The sequence below is a fragment of the Bos indicus genome, chromosome 26 (assembly GCF_029378745.1).
Source record: "Bos indicus isolate NIAB-ARS_2022 breed Sahiwal x Tharparkar chromosome 26, NIAB-ARS_B.indTharparkar_mat_pri_1.0, whole genome shotgun sequence".
NCBI classification, from domain to species: Eukaryota; Metazoa; Chordata; class Mammalia; order Artiodactyla; family Bovidae; genus Bos; species Bos indicus.
In genome coordinates this window covers 14110116-14130968 of record NC_091785.1, presented here as the reverse complement: position 1 = coordinate 14130968, position 20853 = coordinate 14110116, and the positions used below count along the sequence as shown (strand labels likewise).

The 20853-nt window shown below is 36.6% G+C and overlaps 1 protein-coding gene across 2 annotated transcripts in view; it reads right to left on the bottom strand.

The window, feature by feature from the left end:
* The window catches only part of KIF11 (kinesin family member 11), a 75501-nt gene that overhangs the window by 19550 nt on the left and 35098 nt on the right, over positions 1 to 20853 (bottom strand). For both annotated transcript variants that reach the window (XM_070780484.1, XM_070780483.1), the window contains exons 2-14: positions 19762 to 19894; positions 19449 to 19546; positions 19283 to 19361; positions 18018 to 18203; positions 17764 to 17888; positions 15138 to 15228; positions 14321 to 14563; positions 12928 to 13023; positions 6831 to 6919; positions 5275 to 5362; positions 4341 to 4529; positions 3198 to 3405; positions 1708 to 1880 (exon numbers count right to left, since the gene is read on the bottom strand). In XM_070780484.1, coding sequence (XP_070636585.1) covers positions 1708 to 1880; positions 3198 to 3405; positions 4341 to 4529; positions 5275 to 5362; positions 6831 to 6919; positions 12928 to 13023; positions 14321 to 14563; positions 15138 to 15228; positions 17764 to 17888; positions 18018 to 18203; positions 19283 to 19361; positions 19449 to 19546; positions 19762 to 19764 — 1668 coding nt within the window. In that variant the 5' untranslated portion in view covers positions 19765 to 19894. The remainder of the gene's footprint in view (positions 1 to 1707; positions 1881 to 3197; positions 3406 to 4340; positions 4530 to 5274; positions 5363 to 6830; positions 6920 to 12927; positions 13024 to 14320; positions 14564 to 15137; positions 15229 to 17763; positions 17889 to 18017; positions 18204 to 19282; positions 19362 to 19448; positions 19547 to 19761; positions 19895 to 20853) is intronic.

Genomic DNA, 20853 nt, shown 5'->3' with positions numbered 1-20853 from the left:
TAAGAAATGGTCACTTTATGTACAATAAATTCTTAATACTCTACTGTAACATAAGTCAGAAGAATTCAGAAGAGGGGAAAATGACAGTCATTTGATAAAATTTCAGCAATGCAACCAAAGAAAGGAAAAAAACACCTACAATTTTATTTCAAAGAAATAAATTTCAAACAACTTTAGGTTACTAAGTCAAAAGGGCTGAAACCACATAGCCTTGAAAAGTAGGCTTTGGGTTGGAGGCATTTAAGTTTGAAGAACTGGTGACTTACATTCTATTGGATAAGAACTTGTCATGGTTCTGGTTCTTGTCAAGGTATATACAAAAGTTAGAAAGTATTGTAGATTGGAAATTTTTATAAAACGAAGAAAAAAATTCTGAACTAAGCTCCTATTACTAGGGCAAGGATGAAGAACTATAACGAAATAATTAGTAAATGCTTAAAAGAGTACTGGTTTTCTTTGGAAAGAAGAGCTATCATACTAATTTCAACTCATTCTGTGGGAACAGCAATCACCTATTCAGACTCAAGCTTGCTTATAACTTGGTAGGAAGACATCAATAAACAGAGACTACCATTTATTTAGTGAGTGAATCAATTTTCATACAGCAGAAACTAACAGAACATTGTAAAGCAATTATACTCCAATTAAAAAAAAAATCCCAAAAACTAAGTGCCAGTGAGCATCTTTTAACTTTGTCAAATTTGGGTGACTAAAGAAATCTACCTAATAATGTCATGCAAGCACTGAATTTAGGCAGATGTTGGCCAACATGAGCAGTATTTACTTGGAAAATGTTCAACAAATATTGTTAAACTCAAAAAGGGAGGCAGAGAACCTATACAGAGGGAAAAACCAAAGTAAGTTATATGGCCAAGAACTTCCTAGACAAATGATACAATTACAAAATGAAGGGTATAAAGAAATCAAGTGTGGAGAAGGTAAACAACATTGTATAATTAGATGACTGGCTTCTAGAGAATTATGGGAAAAAGCCTCACAGTTACAGGCCAGAAGGACTTGATTACACATACTGGACCCCACAAATTGTTTTATAACAATATATAAATTGTTATATATGTTCCCCAAATTCTATAAGTCATTTTTCTTACACGTTTTTCTGTATTTCTGTAGTTTTAAAATTCACTACTTAATATACCCTTCAGGTTGGATCAGTGTAACATTAGCATGACTATTCCAGGACCCTTAAGAAAAGGATAACTGACCAATTTCTGAGCCAGCTAACAAGTCATAGGTCCCCTGAATTCATGTGAAGCTAAACCTACAACTCTTTTAAAAGGCATATGAACTCCTCACTCTATGTTACAGAATATAAGTGAAAAAAGTTTTGAAGGTTATATATATGCTACTGGAAATTAATCTTTCTGGGAGGAAAAAAACAGTGAAGAGACCTGTCTTTAAAAATATAAACCTACTCTATTAAAGTAATCTGTTTACCACTGTGTCTAGTAAAGCTTAAGATGAAAGAAGAGGGACTTCCCTGGTGGTCCAGTGGCTAAGACTCTGGGCTCCCAATGCAGGGGGCCTGGGTTCGATCCCTGGACAAGGAGCTAGATCCCACATGCAGCAACTAAGACCCAGTGCAGCCAAATTAAAATAAATAAATGATTTAAAAAAAAAAAAAGATGAAAGAAGAGCAGTTAAGATTGTTTTTAGAGACTTATCAAATGTAATAAAAGATTTACTAACAATTAATCCCTGAAGTACAGTTTTACTTTCTGCTGCTAACGACTGTTCTTTCAATATCATATTAGAAATCTGAGAAACAAGTGTAGACACATTTTCTGGAATCGATGAGAGAGATCCAAGTGCTGTTGTAGTAATAGAGTCTAATGCAGAGACACTGGAAGTCAGCAGGTTACCTACACCAAAAAGAAAAAAAGATGTAAATCTGGACAAGAATATATTTAAACATAAATACAATCTTGGCAAAATTTATACCCCTGTTGTGGAAATTTATAACAAATAAGCTTAAAATAATTGACTCACTACATAAGCATGGAATTATATTAAACATAAATTATGTTCTATAGTATTCAGGAAGCACTTGGCACATCTGTAAGTGTATCAGACCTGAAACTGTAACTAGTGTAAGAGTCAGAATAATCTAAAAATTAATCTGTAACTAAAAGTAATACACAGTATTACTGAAGATAAAAAAGGTTAAAGAAGAGAAACTAGAAATCAATAAATAAATTTTTTAGTGGTTAGCTAGAGTGACTAGCCTCTAAGTGACCTTTAAAATTTTTCATGTCTGCATCTTCAAAATTTTCTATAGTGAAAATAATACTTTAATATCAGTTTTGAAATTAGTCTCACACTAAACACAGTAAGACTGAAATAAGAAATGCTTGAACTAAAGATGGTACTGATGAATTATTTGCAGGGCAGCAAAGGAGACACAGATGTAGAGAACAGACTTATGGACATGGGTTGGGGGAGGAAGGAGAGGGTGAGATGTATGGAGAGTAACATGAAAAATATTACCATATGTAAAAATAGATAGCCAATGGGAATTTGCTATATGACTCAGGGAACTCAAACAGGTGCTCTGCAACAACCTAGAAGGGTGGAATGGGGAGGGAGATGGGAGGGAGGTTCAAGAGGAAGGGAATATATGTATACCAAGGTCTGTCTAGTCAAGGCTATGGTTTTTCCAGTGGTCATGTATGGATGTGAAAGTCGGACTGTGAAGAAAGCTGAGGGCCGAAGAATTGATGCTTTTGAACTGTGGTGTTGGAGAAGACTCTTGAGAGTCCCTTGGACTGCAAGGAGATCCAACCATCCATTCTAAAGGAGATCGGTCCTGGGTGTTCTTTGGAAGGAATGATGCTCAAGCTGAAACTCCAGTACTTTGGCCACCTCATGCGAAGAGCTAACTCACTGGAAAAGACGCTGATACTCAGAGGGATTAGGGGCAGGAGGAAAAGGGGACAGAGGATGAGATGGCTGGATGGCATCCCGGACTCGATGGATGTGAGTTTGAGTGAACTCCGGGAGTTGGTGATAGACAGGGAGGCCTGGCGTGCTGCAATTCATGGGGTCGCAAAGAGTTGGACACGACTGAGTGACTGAACTGAAATGATGGCTCATTCATGTTGATGTTTGGCAGAAACCAACAAAATTCTTTAAAGCAACTATCTTTCAATTAAAAGAAAAAAAGAAATGTTTGTACTTACCAAACAAGGTCTTATGAACTTCTAGCATGGCCTTTTGTTTCATGCTGCCATCCTTAATTAATTCTTCCATGTTATTAAATAGACTATTCAAGTTTTGGCCAAAAACATCTTGAGCTTCTGCGTTATGCTGATCAACTGCCTTCTTACGATCCAGTTTAGAATGGAGACCAAATACATCTTTTGTAGTTTCTTCAACTGTGTTAAGCAACTATATATGATTTTTAAAAATAAGTGTTGATAAGATGGATATGACAAAAGCAATCTAATGAAAATATCTGTGCTTCATTAAAGACTTCTAAAAAGAACTAGTAAATTTTATATATAGTATCAGAAGAAAATTTTAAATTCATGCCAATGTTTATTTCTCCTCCACTAGGCATCTAGACAAGGACAACTGACTTTGCCAATCAATTTTAATAATTATGCTCCCTCACAAATGTTTCCCCAATATGTGTTATTAAGGCAGGAGACCCTGGTTCAATTCCTGGGTCAGGAAGATCCGCTGGAGAAGGGATAGGCTACCCACTCCAGTATTATTGGGCTTCCCTTGTGGCTCAGTTGGTAAAGAATCTGCCTGCAATGTGGGAGACCTGGGTTCGATCCTTGTGTTGGAAAGATCCCCTGCAGAAGGAAAAGGCTACCCACTCCAGTATTCTGGCCCGGAGAATTCCATGGACTGTATAGTCCATGGGGTCACAAAGAGCTGGACATGATTGAGTGACTTTCACTTTCATGTGTTACTAATTTCTGAAGGATACACCTAATAAAAAAGTGAGTATTTTCAACATCGCCCATCATTAGAAGATACTAAATTCTTGATGACTAGTTTCAACCATGACCACAGGTAAAGCAGTACTACATTCTAAACATTCACAAAATATATTAAAGTCAGGTTCTATTTTCAAAACTTAAGGAATAGATTTTTCTTAAATAAGCATCTCCAGTGAAGAAAATCTAGACGAAATAGTAAAATAATGTTTCTTAAATGGACAGAAGTATCATTTGGAGTCAATACACAGAATTTCACAATTTCTTAGCTTATGCTAAGAAAGTTACTTCTATGCTTTATTATGCTTTCTAACTTTCTTATGCTAAGAAAGTTAACTTCTTTAACTCGACTTCAAATAAAAATAAAAGACAAACCCGGTTGGCAGCATTATGAAGTCTCTCCTCAGTACTTTCCAAAGCCGAGGTGATATATTCTTCTTCAACAAGCTGTAATTTAGTTTCCTGCAACTGTCTTTGAGTGGTTTCAAGTTCCTGTGTCTTACTTTGCAGGTCAGATTTGCACTGGTTAAGTTCATTTTTACTATCCATAAACAATTCTGTAACCTACATATAACACATGAAACATTTTTGTTTTAGAATTTAAAAATGCCGAACTGGTCGTTGACACACCGGGCTAGTTTATAATACTAAAAGAACCAAACAAATTATTTCCATATAAAAGTTGTAACAAGTTACCAGGCAGGTTAGAGCACTTCACATAGTAACTGGTTTCTTCCTATAACTACTACTAGTACTGGTGGTTCCGTAGTTAGGACTCTGCGTGTCCAGTGCTATGGGCACAGGTTTGATACCTGGTCAGGGAATTAAGATTCCGCAAGTCGTGGGGCACAGCCAACCAAACACAAATAAGTAACAGGTCTAATGAAATGGTGTTAATTCTTCAGATTCCTTTCAACACTGCCAGTGTGAGGGTGGCACTGAAGGGTCAGGTCTTTCAACCTTAGTTATTTAACATCTGGCTTCTCCCAACATCTGCCTTTTGTCATCTGATAAACATGTTGATGAAAATGTCTCAGCATTCACTATACAACTTTCATATTAAATTATACAATTCATTTAATTTCTTAAAATGCTGCATTAGTATGTGTCAAATTGAATAACTTCCTCAAAAAAGACTCACTTCTTCATTATCATTAATGATAAAAAAAACTGTGATACAACTTAATTTTAGTTTAGAGGTCAGCAAGAAAAAAAATCTTAAAGAAAAAATATCAGGTGCCTCACATTCTTATAGTGCCTTTTAATATTTGCTTTTTACATGACAGTCAATACAGTTTTGAATGCTTACCCTATTTAGCTCTTCCTCAACAGCAGCGATTTTTTCAACCAATTCTACAATTTGTTCCTCTTGAACAGTTAGTTTTCCACTCATAGCTCTAAAATAAAATTTAACAGGATTTTAACAGTGAATATTGTTTCCTAATGCCTATAAAATTTACTCTAACACAACTGAGGCAGTTACATATCATCTCTACTATTTATCACTATCATGATATGATGCCTAAGTATCAATAAGCAATAGATACAAAGTGCAAAAAACAAATATATTCTTTGTCTTAGGTTTATAAACAGACTGTTTTTCTTGTTTTCTCCATTTTGAAACTGAGAATCCCTACCAGTTACAGGGGAAAAAACCATGTATGGATATAAAATTTGAGAAGCTACAAAGGTGACAGAGGACAATAACCCACATAAAGCAGAGGTAGGGGATACCAGGTGTCTATAATCAGGAATATGAAGAATAATAAACCAGACAGGCAGAATCCTGAAGAGGCTTGTGGTGTGAAAACGTCAGGTCTCACAGGAGGAAGGGAAGGGGCTAAAACCTGGAAAACTAAAGCTATGTATACAGAGCAATTAAACCTCCTGCCCCCAGCACACAGACCCCAATACACGCCCCAACACACATACCACTATCACTCCACCACAAAAGTCCTCATGAGATAAACGATTCTTCTCTGCTGCTGCTGCTAAGTCACATCAGTCGTGTCCGACTCTGCAACCCCATAGGCGGCAGCCCACCAGGTTCCTCTGTCCCTGGGATTCTCCAGGCAAGAATATTGGAGTGGGTTGCCAATTCCTTCTCCAGTGTATGAAAGTGAAAAGTGAAAGGGAAGTCGCTCAGTCGTGTCCGACTCTTCGCGACCCCATGGACTGTAATCCCCCAGACTCCTCTGTCCATGGGATTTTCCAGGAAGGAGTACTGGAGTGGGTTGCCACTGCCTTCTCCGGATTCTTCTCTAGAGCACAGCTTCTCAGCTTTAGCACTACTGACATTTTGCACCAGACAATTCTGGTCTGCTTTAATGAGCCTCTGATTTCTTGAGATTAGCAAGTGTCAGAAGCGAGTGCTATCATTTGCATTCCTCTAGTTCCTTCATAACTACCAACCATTTTCTATTCCACATTGTGCTTAAATGACAAAGAATTTTAAGAATGCAGATTTCCTCAAACTATTTGCTAGAGATATTGATTAAAGGAAAAGATAAAGTTGAGGGGGTATAAGAAGAGAGTTCATTCTAACAGTCTTTTGTTAACTATATCATACATCAGTTCTTTATTGGAAATAGCTCTTCAAAGTAGATGAGCTATTTGAAATACTTTTCTACATTAAATGTACAAGAGGAATGCAACATTGTTATTAAATGAATGATATAGTTTAGATAAATAATTTTTAATTGACGTATAATTGACTTATAATATTACATTATTTTTGGGTGTACAACATAGTGATTTGATACTCATACATTACAAAATGATCACCACAATAACAGTACAATACTACTGACTATACTCCCTATGCTGTACATTCTTAGAAATTAATTTCCATAACCAAGGGCTTACCTAAAATTTTCTTCAGAAATGTACACTCCATTTTTTTCACGAGCTGCAGCAAGATCCCGTTTCAGACGCTCTATCTCTTCTGTATATTCCTATGAAAGAAGAATGTTGTGTCAGTTTAGCACTTCACTTTTTTTTCATTCAGTTTGGGGAAGATTTATAATAAATAAAACAAAGTTAGCCCTCTTATCTTTTTTAAAGCATAAAAGTATGTGATTAAAAAGTCACAATCTTACTTTTCATTCAATATTAATATGGTTAGAATAAAGTCAATAGCTTTCATTCATTATAAAAATACAGGCTTCTGAAGAAAAAATAACCCCCAGTAGCCAGGTTGGTCTCCAAATCTCATTTCACACTAAAAGGAACCAGGGTTTCTTAGGGAAGTGTCTGACTCCAGGATTGGGGCAAGAAACATTCAAGATGAACCTGGAAAATCTTGTAAAACAAAATAGGAAGGAAGCGAAGGAAGCTTAGGCCAACAAAAAAGACTAAAGAACCCACTGAAAGGGTACCCAATGGCCAGAGAAGGAACAATTTGAATGTCAGTGAGGTTGTTAACTACAATTGTTAGCACAAATATTCTAAATCCATGAGTTTATAATGATGTTAAGAAAGTTGGGAAACCAATCCATTATTCTCCAAACTGTCAAAGGAAATGAATCAAGCATTTGTCCTGTCTTTCCTATAAGAAATATAGCCTTGGGGAGCTGAGGGAATATTCCTCTTTACAGAGTTAGTCCAGCAGTCAACTAAGGAATAACAATTCGAAAATTATTATTATTTTGCAACCCTTAAAGAAGAACTAGTGGATCAGGTCATTTCAATATAATGAATCCCTTACCAAAAAAAGGGAAAGACCCAGATATTATGTGCTTCCAAGTGGGAGAATATACCACCACTTATCAAGTATTTTGGCCAAAAACATATAAATAAGATAAAACCTGACTCTATCAAGCCTCAAAATCCAACTACTAATTTATGGCAAACCTTATTTGGATCCTAAAACAAAATATTAAAAGTCTACACTGAAACAACGGGAATTTTAAACAATGATTAAATATTTTATCATAATAAATTACTGTTAAATATTTTTAGATTTAATAATAGCAACAGGGTTCAAAAATTAAAGTGTCTAAAATAAAATGAATGCTTATAAAATAGTATGGCCTTTAAAAAATCAGATCAGATCGGATCAGTCACTCAGTTGTGTCCGACTCTTTGCGACCCCATGAATCGCAGCACGCCAGGCCTCCCTGTCCATCACCAACTCCCGGAGTTCACCAGACTCACGTCCATCGAGTCATTGATGCCATCCAGCCATCTCATCCTCTGTCGTCCCCTTCTCCTCTTGCCCCTAATCCCTCCCAACATCAGAGTCTTTTCCAATGGGTCAACTCTTCACATGAGGTAGCCAAAGTACTGGAGTTTCAGCCTTAGCATCATTCCTTCCAAAGAAATCCCAGGGCTGATCTCCTTTAGAATGGACTGGTTGGATATCCTTGCAGTCCAAGGGACTCTCGAGAGTCTTCTCCAATACCACAGTTCAAAAGCATCAATTCTTCGGTGCTCAGCCTTCTTCACAGTCCAACTCTCACATCCATACACGACCACTGGAAAAACCATAGCCTTGACTAGACGAACCTTTGTTGGCAAAGGTCTTCTTTTTAATATACTACATAGGTTGTTCATAACTTTCCTTCCAAGGAGTAAGCGTCTTTTAATTTCATGGTGCAGTCACCATCTGCAGTGATTTTGGAGCCCAGAAAAATAAAGTCTGACACTGTTTCCACCGTTTCCCCATCTATTTCCCATGAAGTGATGGGACTGGATGCCATGATCTTCGTTTTCTGAATGTTGAGCCTTAAGCCAACTTTTTCACTTTCCACTTTCACCTTCATCAAGAGGCTTTGTAGTTCCTCTTCACTTTCTGCCATAAGGGTGGTGTCATCTGCATATCTGAGGTTATTGATATTTCTCCCAGAAATCTTGATTCCAGCTTGTGTTTCTTCCAGTCCAGTATTTCTCATGATGTACTCTGCATATAGGTTAAATAAACAGGGTGACAAAATACAGCCTTGACGTACTCCTTTTCCTATTTGGAACCAGTCTGTTGTTCCATGTCCAGTTCTAACTGTTGCTTCCTGACCTGCATACAAATTTCTCAAGAGGCAGGTCAGGTGATCTGGTATTCCCATCTCTTGAAGAATTTTCCACAGTTTATTGTGATCCACACAGTCAAAGGCTTTGGTATAGTCAATAAAGCAGAAATAGATGTTTTTCTGGAACTCTCTTGCTTTTTCCATGATCCAGCGGATGTTGGCAATTTGATCTCTGGTTCCTCTGCCTTTTCTAAAACCAGCTTGAACATCAGGAAGTTCACGGTTCACATATTGCTGAAGCCTGGCTTGGAGAATTTTGAGCACTCCTTTACTAGCGTGTGAGACGAGTGCAATTGTGCGGTAATTTGAGCATTCTTTGGCATTGCCTTTCTTTGGGATTGGAATGAAAACTGACCTTTTCCAGTCCTGTGGCCACTGTTGAGTTTTCCAAATTTGCTGGCATACTGAGTGCAGCACTTTCACAGCATCATCTTTCAGGATTTGGAATAGCTCAATTGGAATGCCATCACCTCCACTAGCTTTGTTCGTAGTGATGCTTTCTAAGGCCCACTTGACTTCACATTCCAGGATGTCTGGCTCTAGGTCAGTGATTATACCATCGTGATTATCTGGGTCGTGAAGATCTTTTTCGTACAGTTCTTCTGTGTATTCTTGCCATCTCTTCTTAATATCTTCTGCTTCTGTTATGTCCATACCATTTCTGTCCTTTATCGAGCCCATCTGTGCATGAAATGTTCCTTTGGTATCTCTGATTTTCTTGAAGAGATCTCTAGTCTTTCCCATTCTGTTGTTTTCTTCTATTTCTTTGCATTGATCGCTGAAGAAGGCTTTCTTATCTCTTCTTGCTGTTCTTTGGAACTCTGCATTCAGATGTTTATATCTTTCCTTTTCTCCTTTGCTTTTCGCTTCTCTTCTTTTCACAGCTATTTGTAAGGCCTCCCCAGACAGCCATTTAGCTTTTTTGCATTTCTTTTCCATGGGGATGGTCTTGATCCCTGTCTGTCATGAACCTCATGCAATAGCTCATCAGGCACTCTATCAGATCTATCTAGATCTAGGCCCTTAAACCATACTCACAGAAAACTAGTCAATCTAATCACACTAGGACCACAGCCTTGTCTAACTCAATGAAACTAAGCCATGCCTGTGGGGCGACCCAAGATGGGCAGGTCATGGTGGAGAGATCTGACAGAATGTGGTCCACTGGAGAAGGGAATGGCAAACCACTTCAGTATTCTTGCCTTGAGAACCCCATGAACAGTATGAAAAGGCAAAATGATAGGATACTGAAAGAGAAACTCCCCAGGTCAGTAGGTACCCAATATGCTACTGGAGATCAGTGGAGAAATAACTCCAGAAAGAATGAAGGGATGGAGCCAAAGCAAAAACAATACCCAGCTGTGGATGTGACTGGTGATAGAAGCAAGGTCCGATGCTGTAAAGAGCAATATTGCATAGGAACCTGGAATGTCAGGTCCATGAATCAAGGCAAATTGGAAGTGGTCAAACAGGAGATGCCAAGAGTGAATGTCAACATTCTAGGAATCAGCAAACTGAAATGGACTGGAATGGGTGAAATAAACTCAGATGACCATTATATGTACTACTGCGGGCAGGAATCCCTCAGATGAAATGGAGTGGCCATCATAGTCAACAAGAGTCCAAAATGCAGTACTTGGATGCAATCTCAAAAACGACAGAATAATCTCTGTTCGTCTCCAAGGCAAACCATTCAATATCACAGTAATCCAAGTCTATGCCCCAACCAGTAACACTGAAGAAGCTGAAGTTGAACGGTTCTATGAAGACTTACAAGACCTTTTAGAACTAACACCCAAAAAAGATGTCCTTTTCATTATAGGGGACTGGAATGCAAAAGTAGGAAGTCAAGAAACACCTGGAGTAACAGGCAAATTTGGCCTTGGAATACGGAATGAAGCAGGGCAAAGACTAATAGAGTTTTGCCAAGAAAATGCATTGGTCATAACAAACACCCTCTTCAAATAACACAAGAGAAGACTCTATACATGGACATCACCAGATGGTCAACATCGAAATCAGATTGATTATATTCTTTGCAGCCAAAGATGAAGAAGCTCTATACAGTCAGCAAAAACAAGACCAGGAGCTGACTGTGGCTCAGACCATGAACTCCTTATTGCCAAATTCAGACTTAAATCGACGAAAGTAGGGAAAACCACTAGACCATTCAGGTATGACCTAAATCAAATCCCTTTAAAAAATAATGAATATAAAAATCACTGTAGTGTTTCTCAGATCCTGACAATTTTGACACCGTTTATCAAGAAAGGTTTGCTCATATAAGCTTCCTTTTAAACAGTCTGATTCCAAGAGTTATTATAAAGCTACAGTAATTAAAGCTGTGTTATTAGTGAGGGACAGACATAAATCAATGCAACAGAATAGAAAGCCCAGCTATTTTGGAAAACAACTTGGCAGTTCCTTAAAAAAAAAAAAAAAAGAAAACTTATATTCAATTACCATACAACACAACAATTATACTCTTGGGCAATTATCTCAGAAAAATGAAAATTTACATGTACACAAATTACTATTAACAAATATGATCAAAGCAGTTTTATTTTCAACCGTGAAAAACTGAAATCAGCCCCTATGTCTCTCACAGGTGAATCTGACAACAAACTATGTGTGGTGTATACATGTGCCGTGCTGTGCTGTGCTTAGTCGCTCAGTTGTGTCTGACTCTTTGCTACCCCATGGACTGTAGCCCACCAGGCTCCTCTGTCCTTGGGGATTCTCCAGGCAAGAATACTGGAGTAGGTTGCCATGCCCTCCTCCAGGGGATCTTCCCAACCCAGGTATCGAACCCAGGTCTCCCACATTTCAGGTGAATTCTTTAGTCTGAGCCACCAGGGAAGCCCAAGAATACTGGAGTAGGTAGCCTATTCCTTCTCCAGGGGACCTTCCTGACCCATGAATTGAACTGGGGTCTTCTGCACTGCAGGCGGGTGGTATATACATACCAAGGAATATTCCTCAGCATTAAAAAGTAAAGATCTATTGATATGCACCACTCAGGTTAACCTCCAGAGAATTATGAGTGATAAAAGCAATCCCCAAAGTTTACATACTGCATGATTCCATTCAATAACACTCTTAAAATGACAAAGGTTTAGAAAGAGAACAGATCATTGGATAACAAAGATCAGGGTGTGAGGTCAGAGTGGGAAGGAAGTGATTATAAAAGGGCAATGAGGAATCCTTGCTGAGATGGGACTGTTCAGGACCTTGACTGTGGTAGTGGCTCCATGAACCTACACATAACAAAACTGTATAGAACTAACTAAACACACACACATGATTACCAGGAAAATTGAGGAATAAGACCAATGAATTGCTATTAACGGTGTCCCTACAGTGATTTTACTGTATAGTTTGATAAAATGTATAAAGGATCTCTCTGTATTCTGTATTACTTCTTTCAACTGCATGTGAATCTATAGTTGTCTCAATAGAAACAAAAAAAAAAACCCACTACCAATAAAAGGAAAAGACAAGCCAGATTGGGAGGAAATATTTACAAATTATTTCATAAAGGATAGTATGTATAAAATATGAACAATCCTTTACAACTTCATAAAAAGACAACCCAATTAAAAACTGGCAATTTAAATAGATATTTCACAAACGAAGATATACATATGGATAATAAGCATGTGAAAAGATGCTGACTATCACTATTAAGGAAATGCTAATTAAAACTGCACTGAAGTACCATTATACACTTAAATTTTACTGACTGGATAGAGCTTGTAAGGTCATCTATTAGTATTAGAAAAAGCATTTTAACACACAGGGCATTTAATTCAACCCATTAAATGAAAAGCCTTATCAAAGGCAATTTAATAAATTTTTAAAAACAATTATCTATTTCAGTTCCTCATTTTCACATTTGTCAAACAAATTTATATTACTCCATTAAAATTCACAATTACCTTTATCAGAGCTTTCTTGGTGAGTTTCTGGTTAACCTCAGGCTTATTGAGTATGTTCTTTGCTCTATGAGCATATTCCAGTGTACTCAGAGTTTCCTGTGATGAAAAGAAAAGGCCAATTACTGAAGATATGAGAATAAAGTAGTTCTGTTACCTAAAATGTACGATACAATAACATAATAATTTTTGGCTATATCTAATATAAACATTTACCCAGTAATACTACTATACCCAACCTTTAAAAACAAGGAATGTTCTTGAAGCAACTATACTCCAATTAAGTAAATAAATAAGACAGAGGACTGTTTAAAACATCCTTATTTTTTACTCCTCAAGGTTCAGGGTCTTTAACTTTACTATAATTTAATCTAATAATTTTTTGCTTTAGTCTTAAGCTCTATTAAAAAAAAAAACCTCAATGAATTTCATCAACTGATGAATAAACAAAATGTCCTATATCCATATTATTCACCCACAAAAAGGAATGAGTTCTGATGCTGCAACATGAACATTGAAAACATTATGCTAAGTGAAAGAAGCCAGTCACAAAAGAACACTTATTGTGTGATTCCATTTATATAAAATATTCAGAATACGCAAAGGCATAGATGAAAGAAAGTAGATTAATAGTGACCTAGGGCTAGAAATGGAAACTGATGGGGAGTGACTGCTAATAGGTTACAGAGTTTCCTTCTAGGATAAAAATGTTTAGATTTTGGTGACAGTTGCATAGCTCAATGAATATAGTACAATCACCTAATTATATACTTTCAATGGATGAATTTTATAGTATACAAATCATTTCTCAACAAAAATAGTTTTTAAAATGAAAGAGGAATTAAGAGACTTTATAAAAGTTTTTCTAATTCCATTTAAAGAGGATAATCCAGTAAAATTAAAGTAGATTTTACCATCTTTGTTGTTTCTTTTGGTTTTCCTACCTGTACCCCCACATCCAGCCCCATTTTTAGTGATCTCTAAGCAGCCTCTAAAGCACTAGTATTCGCTTAACCCACTTCTAAGGCCTCAATTAAACCATCCACTGTTAATGACCACAGCAATTATCTTTGAAGACAGGAAAAATACAACTAAGTAACTAGCTTTTTAAGATTGAAAACTGCCAGGAAGGAGAAAGACAATTTTTCAGTGGTGTTCTCCTCTATGTGTCCACCACATACAATGTCTAGATTATTTTTACTGTAGTATAGAATGAATGAAGCTAATTAGTGAACTCTTAAAAATATTACACATGATAGTTAGGGAATTCTCTGGCAGTCTAGTGTTTAGGACTCCAAATTTTCACTGCTGAGGGCCCAGGTTCAACCCCTTGTTGAAAACGAAGATCCCACAAACCACGCAGCACAGCCAAAAAAAGTGATAGTTAAGACCTTACCTCCAGATTGAGAGATGCAGGAGAAACTGTTGCAATGATAGATGTTCTTGTACGTCCCCCAAGAGAGTCCTGGAGGATTCTAGTCAGTTTAGATTCTCGATAAGGAACATGAGGTGTTCTTTCTACAAGAGCAGTAATAACCCTTCCCAGAGTCAACAGGGACTGATTGATATTTCCAGCTTCCCGAGCTCTCTTGTCAACTGCTCCAGAACGGCCAATGTTCTCACTGCCTGCAAGATCAACCTTGAATTTTAAAAATAAAAATAAGTCCTCAGTCTATGGATTTGGAATAGAAGACTTTCATTCTCATATTGTACATAAAGATATTAAATAGCCAGTAAAATAATTTTCTATAAGTAACAACCCACTACAAAACCAATAACCCAGTGACTACAAAAGTACTGTCTCTAAATACACAATTTTCAAACTGCTCTATGAGGTGATAAAGAAGAAACAGTGGAATAGAACTACCATTTGACCTAGCAATCCCACTTCTGGGTATGTATGCAAAGAAAATGAAAATCATTCTCTCAAAGAAATGTCTGCACTCCCACGTTCACTGCACTGTTAATGATAACAAGGTATGGAAATAGCCTAGGTACCCACTGACGAATGAATAAAGATGTGACATGATGTGCATGCACACGCACACACACACACACACACACACACTCGAATATTATTCAGCATGAGAAAGGATATCTTGCTACATTGTACATTTTAAATACATAATTTTATTTGTCAGTTATACCTCAATAAAACTACAAAAAAAAAAAAACCTGATAGAATGAACAGTGGTATTACAGTTGATGCTTACCAAGTTCAACTTTCCAATTTTAACAAGCTCCTCTCCATCAACTGTAGTTTCTTTCATATGTATTGTAACAGAGAAAACTGAGTGGGATCGACTAGAAAACAAGACCAAGTTGCCCAATCATTATAATGCAAAACATTATTTCTTTCTGTAACATAATGAAAACAGCAAAGAAAGATCTAAATCCACCAGGGTAGAGAAAGATAGTATCAGACAGGATATCAGTAAGATTTTGGAAGACAGTAGATAGATAGAATGATGCTAGGTTTTGGCTTTCTTCCTCCTGCTGCCTGCATAGAGGAAACCAATAATAAGCTACCTGAAAACAGCTTAAATGACTTAGAATCCTCAGGCACCTCTGAAAGCTGGATGTGGAATAATGTTTGAACAGCTGCCTGGTATGTCAGAAGAGATGGCTTGCAACTGATCTAAGAACCACTTGAAATATCATTACCTTAAACTCAAACAGCATCAGGCAAGCCACCAGATCACTCCCCCTCAGTGTCAACTGTCCTAAAAGTACATTGCTCTGCCTTAAGAAGGTCACCAGAGACAGGTAGGTCCTTCCTCTGAACAGCACAAACAGTAAATAGCAGTGTTCACTGAAACACCACAAGCAATCACTGCTAGACTACAAGGTTTTCCAAAGTCCTTCTTAAGCTGTATACTGACACTCAACTTTTATCTTAGTGATATAAAAAACAATACAGACAACCAAAGACAGCATTCCTTTCTGTATCAATATCTGATGAAGAACATTATGTTTGTTAATGTCATTGATGGTTGGAATATGGTAATTTCTAATTTTCTCATTTGTACTTTTCATGTGACTTGGAAAATTTTATAAGTATCATTTTTACAAAATTATTTAAGTTATTTTAAATAACAGAAAAAGGGAGGGACAGAGGGAAAAATATAAACTATAGATTTGAATTATAAAATTAATCTCATGTTTTCCTACCATTATTTGCCCAGGAGATCAGTCCTGGGTGTTCATTGGAGGGACTGATGCTGAAGCTGAAATTCCAATACTTTGGCCACCTCATGTGAAGAGTTGACTCATTGGAAAAGACCCTGATGCTGGGAGGGATTGGGGGCAGGAGGAGAAGGGGACGACAGAGGATGAGATGGCTGGATGGCATCACCAACTCAGTGGACATGAGTTTGAGTAAGCTCTGGGAGTTGGTGATGGACAGGGAGGCCTGGAGTGCTGCGATTCATGGGGTCGCAAAGAGTTGGACACGACTGAGCAACTGAACTGAACTGAACTGAATTTAAGATAATAGGACTAATGCTATTAAGCATAAAAGTCAATTCTGATTTTGGAAAACTGAATCATGTTTCTTTTCTTTATCACATACATTGATAAGAAGATATCTTTCCTGCAGTCTTCAGTGAAAATTAGGAAATTTTAAATTATTCAAATTTACAGAATAATGGGAATTTTATATTTCAGAGAAAAGTATTTAGAGAAAGAAAATTTCTTAAATTCCTTCTTCCAAAGTCTAAATCAAATGAAGTTATAAAGCAAACATTTAATTCAAGTGGAAACTTCATTCTATGATTTGTTTATAATTCCATTTTTAATGGAAAGCTATTACAGGAAATTTAATTTAAATTATAAAATAACCCATAATTCCATGATACTGATTACTTTCATGTTATGCTATTTTTCTTCTTTCTTTAAATACACACATATTTATATAGAGCTACAATTATAATTGTTATAGCATATTGTAGAAATGTCCGACTATAAGAGAGCAACTATAAGAGAGGAAGACCTCAAAGTCATTTTGCAGTTCAGGGAAAATGATATTCAAGTAAGTTTAACTACCTAAGGTAACATATTTAGTTAACTGCACAAATACCTAACTCCTAATCTACAACTCTTTCAATTACATTCTGATATTTCCTTCAAAGATGAGGGAAAAAAAAAAAAAAATCACCTCTGATTTGGTAAAGTGCATTTGTAGAGTCTGGGATTCATCTCATAAGGGATACTATCAAATATGCCTCTTTCTCCCCTTGAAAACCTGTATTAGTGATCATGTGTATTCTATTAGTGATTATGTGTCTTCCTACATTAAAGTGAAGCCATTTGAGAAGAAAGAAGTCATGTTGTACAACCTAAATATATAAAATTTTGTCATTTATACCTTGATTAAGCTGGGGGGAAAAAAAACAGGCCATTTGGTTTTCTTCTAATCTTTACTCAAAAAAGGGATTTTCAAACTGTATTCTAAGTATCCTTAGGGGCTCCAGAAAAGTACTCAGGGCAAATCTCCTGAAGGCTGAAGAGGTAAGCCCCTGAGTATCCCACTGCCAAATCAACTACCCCAACCACATTTTAATCAGGGCTCCCATGTATAATTTCATTTGGGAAAAGAAATCTTCTACTTAAAAAAACAATAATTCTGCTCAAGTTTAACTTGTCTTTGTCCTCCTTTCAACATTCTCCCAACACTGGTGCTCTCCTTATAAACCTCAAGCCAATCGCTAAGGCAAGCAATCCAGCACACGATCTAGCTGTGTGGCTCACATACTTGACACGCCCCAATGTGATTTCCCAAGTCTGGATATTCTTCTTGAAAACAAAATGGAGCAGCGGGGGAAACAAGGGCTTTCTTACCTAGAGTAGGCGTTCATCAGAGTTGCTGCGGTTGTCCTTTTTGCTGCCCCCTTCTCCAAAATTTGATAGACTTCATCCTTGTTGTGTACTGTGATTTCCTCTAAACCTTTGATTATCACTCCCCTCTGACCAAATATCAGAAGAGCACCCATTAAATTGGTTAAAAAGAAAAAAAACATATATATATATATATATTTCTCAAAATATCACACATTAACATTTGGAGACATTTCATTGTCAAAGACTCAAGTTACCTTGTTACGGGGATCATCAAACATCTGCAGTCTCTCAGAAACATCAGAAGATGGATTAAGGAGATCAAAGAGCTCTTCATTATAGATTTCCAACAGCGACACTTTCACTGAAAATTCAGTACCGTTATCAGTAAGTTTCTCAAAAATTTGATGAAGAGTACGTGGAATTATACCAGCTAAAGGATCCTGAAATTATAATATTAATAAAGACTTAAAGAATACCATTTACTGCAATAGTTAAAACACACATATAACAAGGGCCTCTTTTATAGTATATTTAAACATAAATATGTCAAAACAGGTTTTAAAAAAAAATCAAAAAACTAACCTAATGTTAGAGAAGCCAAATCATTTACAAGCCATTTACAACAATCTGTTCAATAGCAATTATTCTTCCTTACACCTTCCACAAATCTGTCATTCCAGTCAGCTATTTCATGCCTGAGCATTATACAGAAACCAACTGAATCAAGTTCCTTATAAAGCCAAGTTCAATCATCCTCTCCAATTTTTCTCATGAGAACATAGAACCATTCTTTTAATCAGAAAAGTGGCTCATCTAACAGTATTCCCTAATTCCGATATAAAACAAAGTTGTTTCTCAAATGTCTAATTATCCTTAAAAAAACTTATGACTCTAAATTTTGAAACTGTGCTTTAAGCCTAGTCCATATTTTCTATGATTACAATTCCATAACACTATTACCCATGCATAAAGTAAGTTAATGCCCCAACCACTAGAAGAAAGGATCTACCTAAATGTTGGTAATTTGGAAAATATTAGTCATTAAACTCATTTAGGTTTAAACACATTTCTTTGTGAAATGTACTATGTGCTTTCTATAATCTTCAGCAATACAGTGATCTTAATTTTATACTCAAAGTCATCATTAATAAAGTACCATACTGCTCCCATGGTTGTGCTAACTTTACAAGACTCACTCCCTCACTGCAAAGCCTTCCTCTTCAAGTCCTACTCACATTCCACTTTCCCACAATAGTCTGCTCCAACTCTCTGTCCCAAAGAGACACTTCTCTCATCATCTAACTGTACCATATGTATTGCTCCTCTCTCCCAGTAAGACTTTATGTTTCTTAAACAGAAGCCATTACATATACTTTAATATCATTATACTAGTAGTTTATCCTAAATTCATGTTTGACATGGTATTCTGATCTATTTCAGACAGAGGCATCCAACCAAGTTTTATTCTGCTGCACTTGAGCCACTTTAGAGACAAAAGTCTGATATAAACAATAAATACCTCCTCCCAAGTATACTCTTCATTAGGGGACCTTTCACCTTCCATTGTAAAGGTTTTTCCAGTGCCGGTTTGGCCATATCTGTCAAAATTAACAGAAGTGTTAAACAAAAAAAAATGATTACATGCATCTAAAACTTTTCATCAATTTGAAAAGTGTTTAACTCACGCAAAAATAGTGCAATTATAGCCCATAATAACTTCATCCAGAATTGGACAAACAACACTTCGGTAAACATCAATTTGTTTAGTATTTGCTCCAAAAACCTAGCCAAAAAACAAAAGGCATTTCTTAAAAAAAAAAAACTTCAAAATTACCTTAATTTAATATATTAACTTATCCAGCCCACTAGAAACCATTTGACAACTCAAAGGATCAACTGCAATTTCTAACTACACCAGAACCTACAGAAAATATACATACTAGGATAATTTTACATTAGTGGATAATAAGAAGTAGCAGCACTTTAGGAAGTAAGTACCATATCAAAAGTGTATGTTTTCCTTGAGCTTTTGTCCGCCAGTCCTCCAGTTCGAACACTAACTTCTTTCCGCACATGATCACATTCTACTACCGAATGGGCATTAGCTTTCCGCTCTGCCAAATTAAATGGTCTGTAAAATGAAACATACAAGGTTATTCAAGAACTCTTTTTTTTAAAACTTTTTATTTTGTATTGGGGTATATATAACCAATTAAAACTGTTGTTATAGTTTCAGGTCAACAGCTAAGGGACTCAGCCATACATAGGCTGCTAAGTCGCTTCAGTCGTGTCCGACTCTATGTGACCCTATAGACGGCAGCCCACCAGGCTCCTCCATCCATGGGATTTTCCAGGCAAGAGTACTGGAGTGGGGTGCCATCGCCTTCTCCGCAGCCATACATATAAATGTATCCATTCTCCCCCAAACTCCTCTCCTATCCAGGCTGCCACTTAACAGTAAGCAGAGTTCTATGTTCTTGTGCTTATCCATTTTAAATATAGCAGTGAGTCCATGTCAATCCCCAACTCCCGAACTATCCCTTCTCCCCAGCAACCCTAAGTTTGTTCTCTAAGTCTGTGAGTCTGTTTTGTAAGTTAAGTTCACTTAAGAATTAAGAACTCTTAGTTATCAGGTTACTGATGACATTTTTGTTAATATCTCAGACAAGAACAATGGGAAGTTTTAACCACACTGTTGGTGACAGAGATTAAATGGGGCCTAAACGACACTGCTAAAGCAGACAGCAGAATTTTAAGGGTTTCAATTGCCAGAAATAAAATTAGTTTAAAAAGTTTTGAAAGATATATACAATTCTGACAGTTTCTTGGAGTAGATGCTAAGAGAATTAATTTGTAAAAAAGGTGAAACTTATTTTTCAGAATTCTATTTCCAATGTTCCTAGAATCCGGCCAAGTTAGGTTATGATGTATTAGAAAGAACATGCCAAATTTGCATCCAAAATATTAACCTGCCAAGGGATAAGTGGCACAAAATTAAAAATATATTAAAATAATGACTAATACACAGAGCGCTTACTACGTGCCAGGTACTCACTGTTCCAAGTATTTCACATGTGTTAATTCAATCTG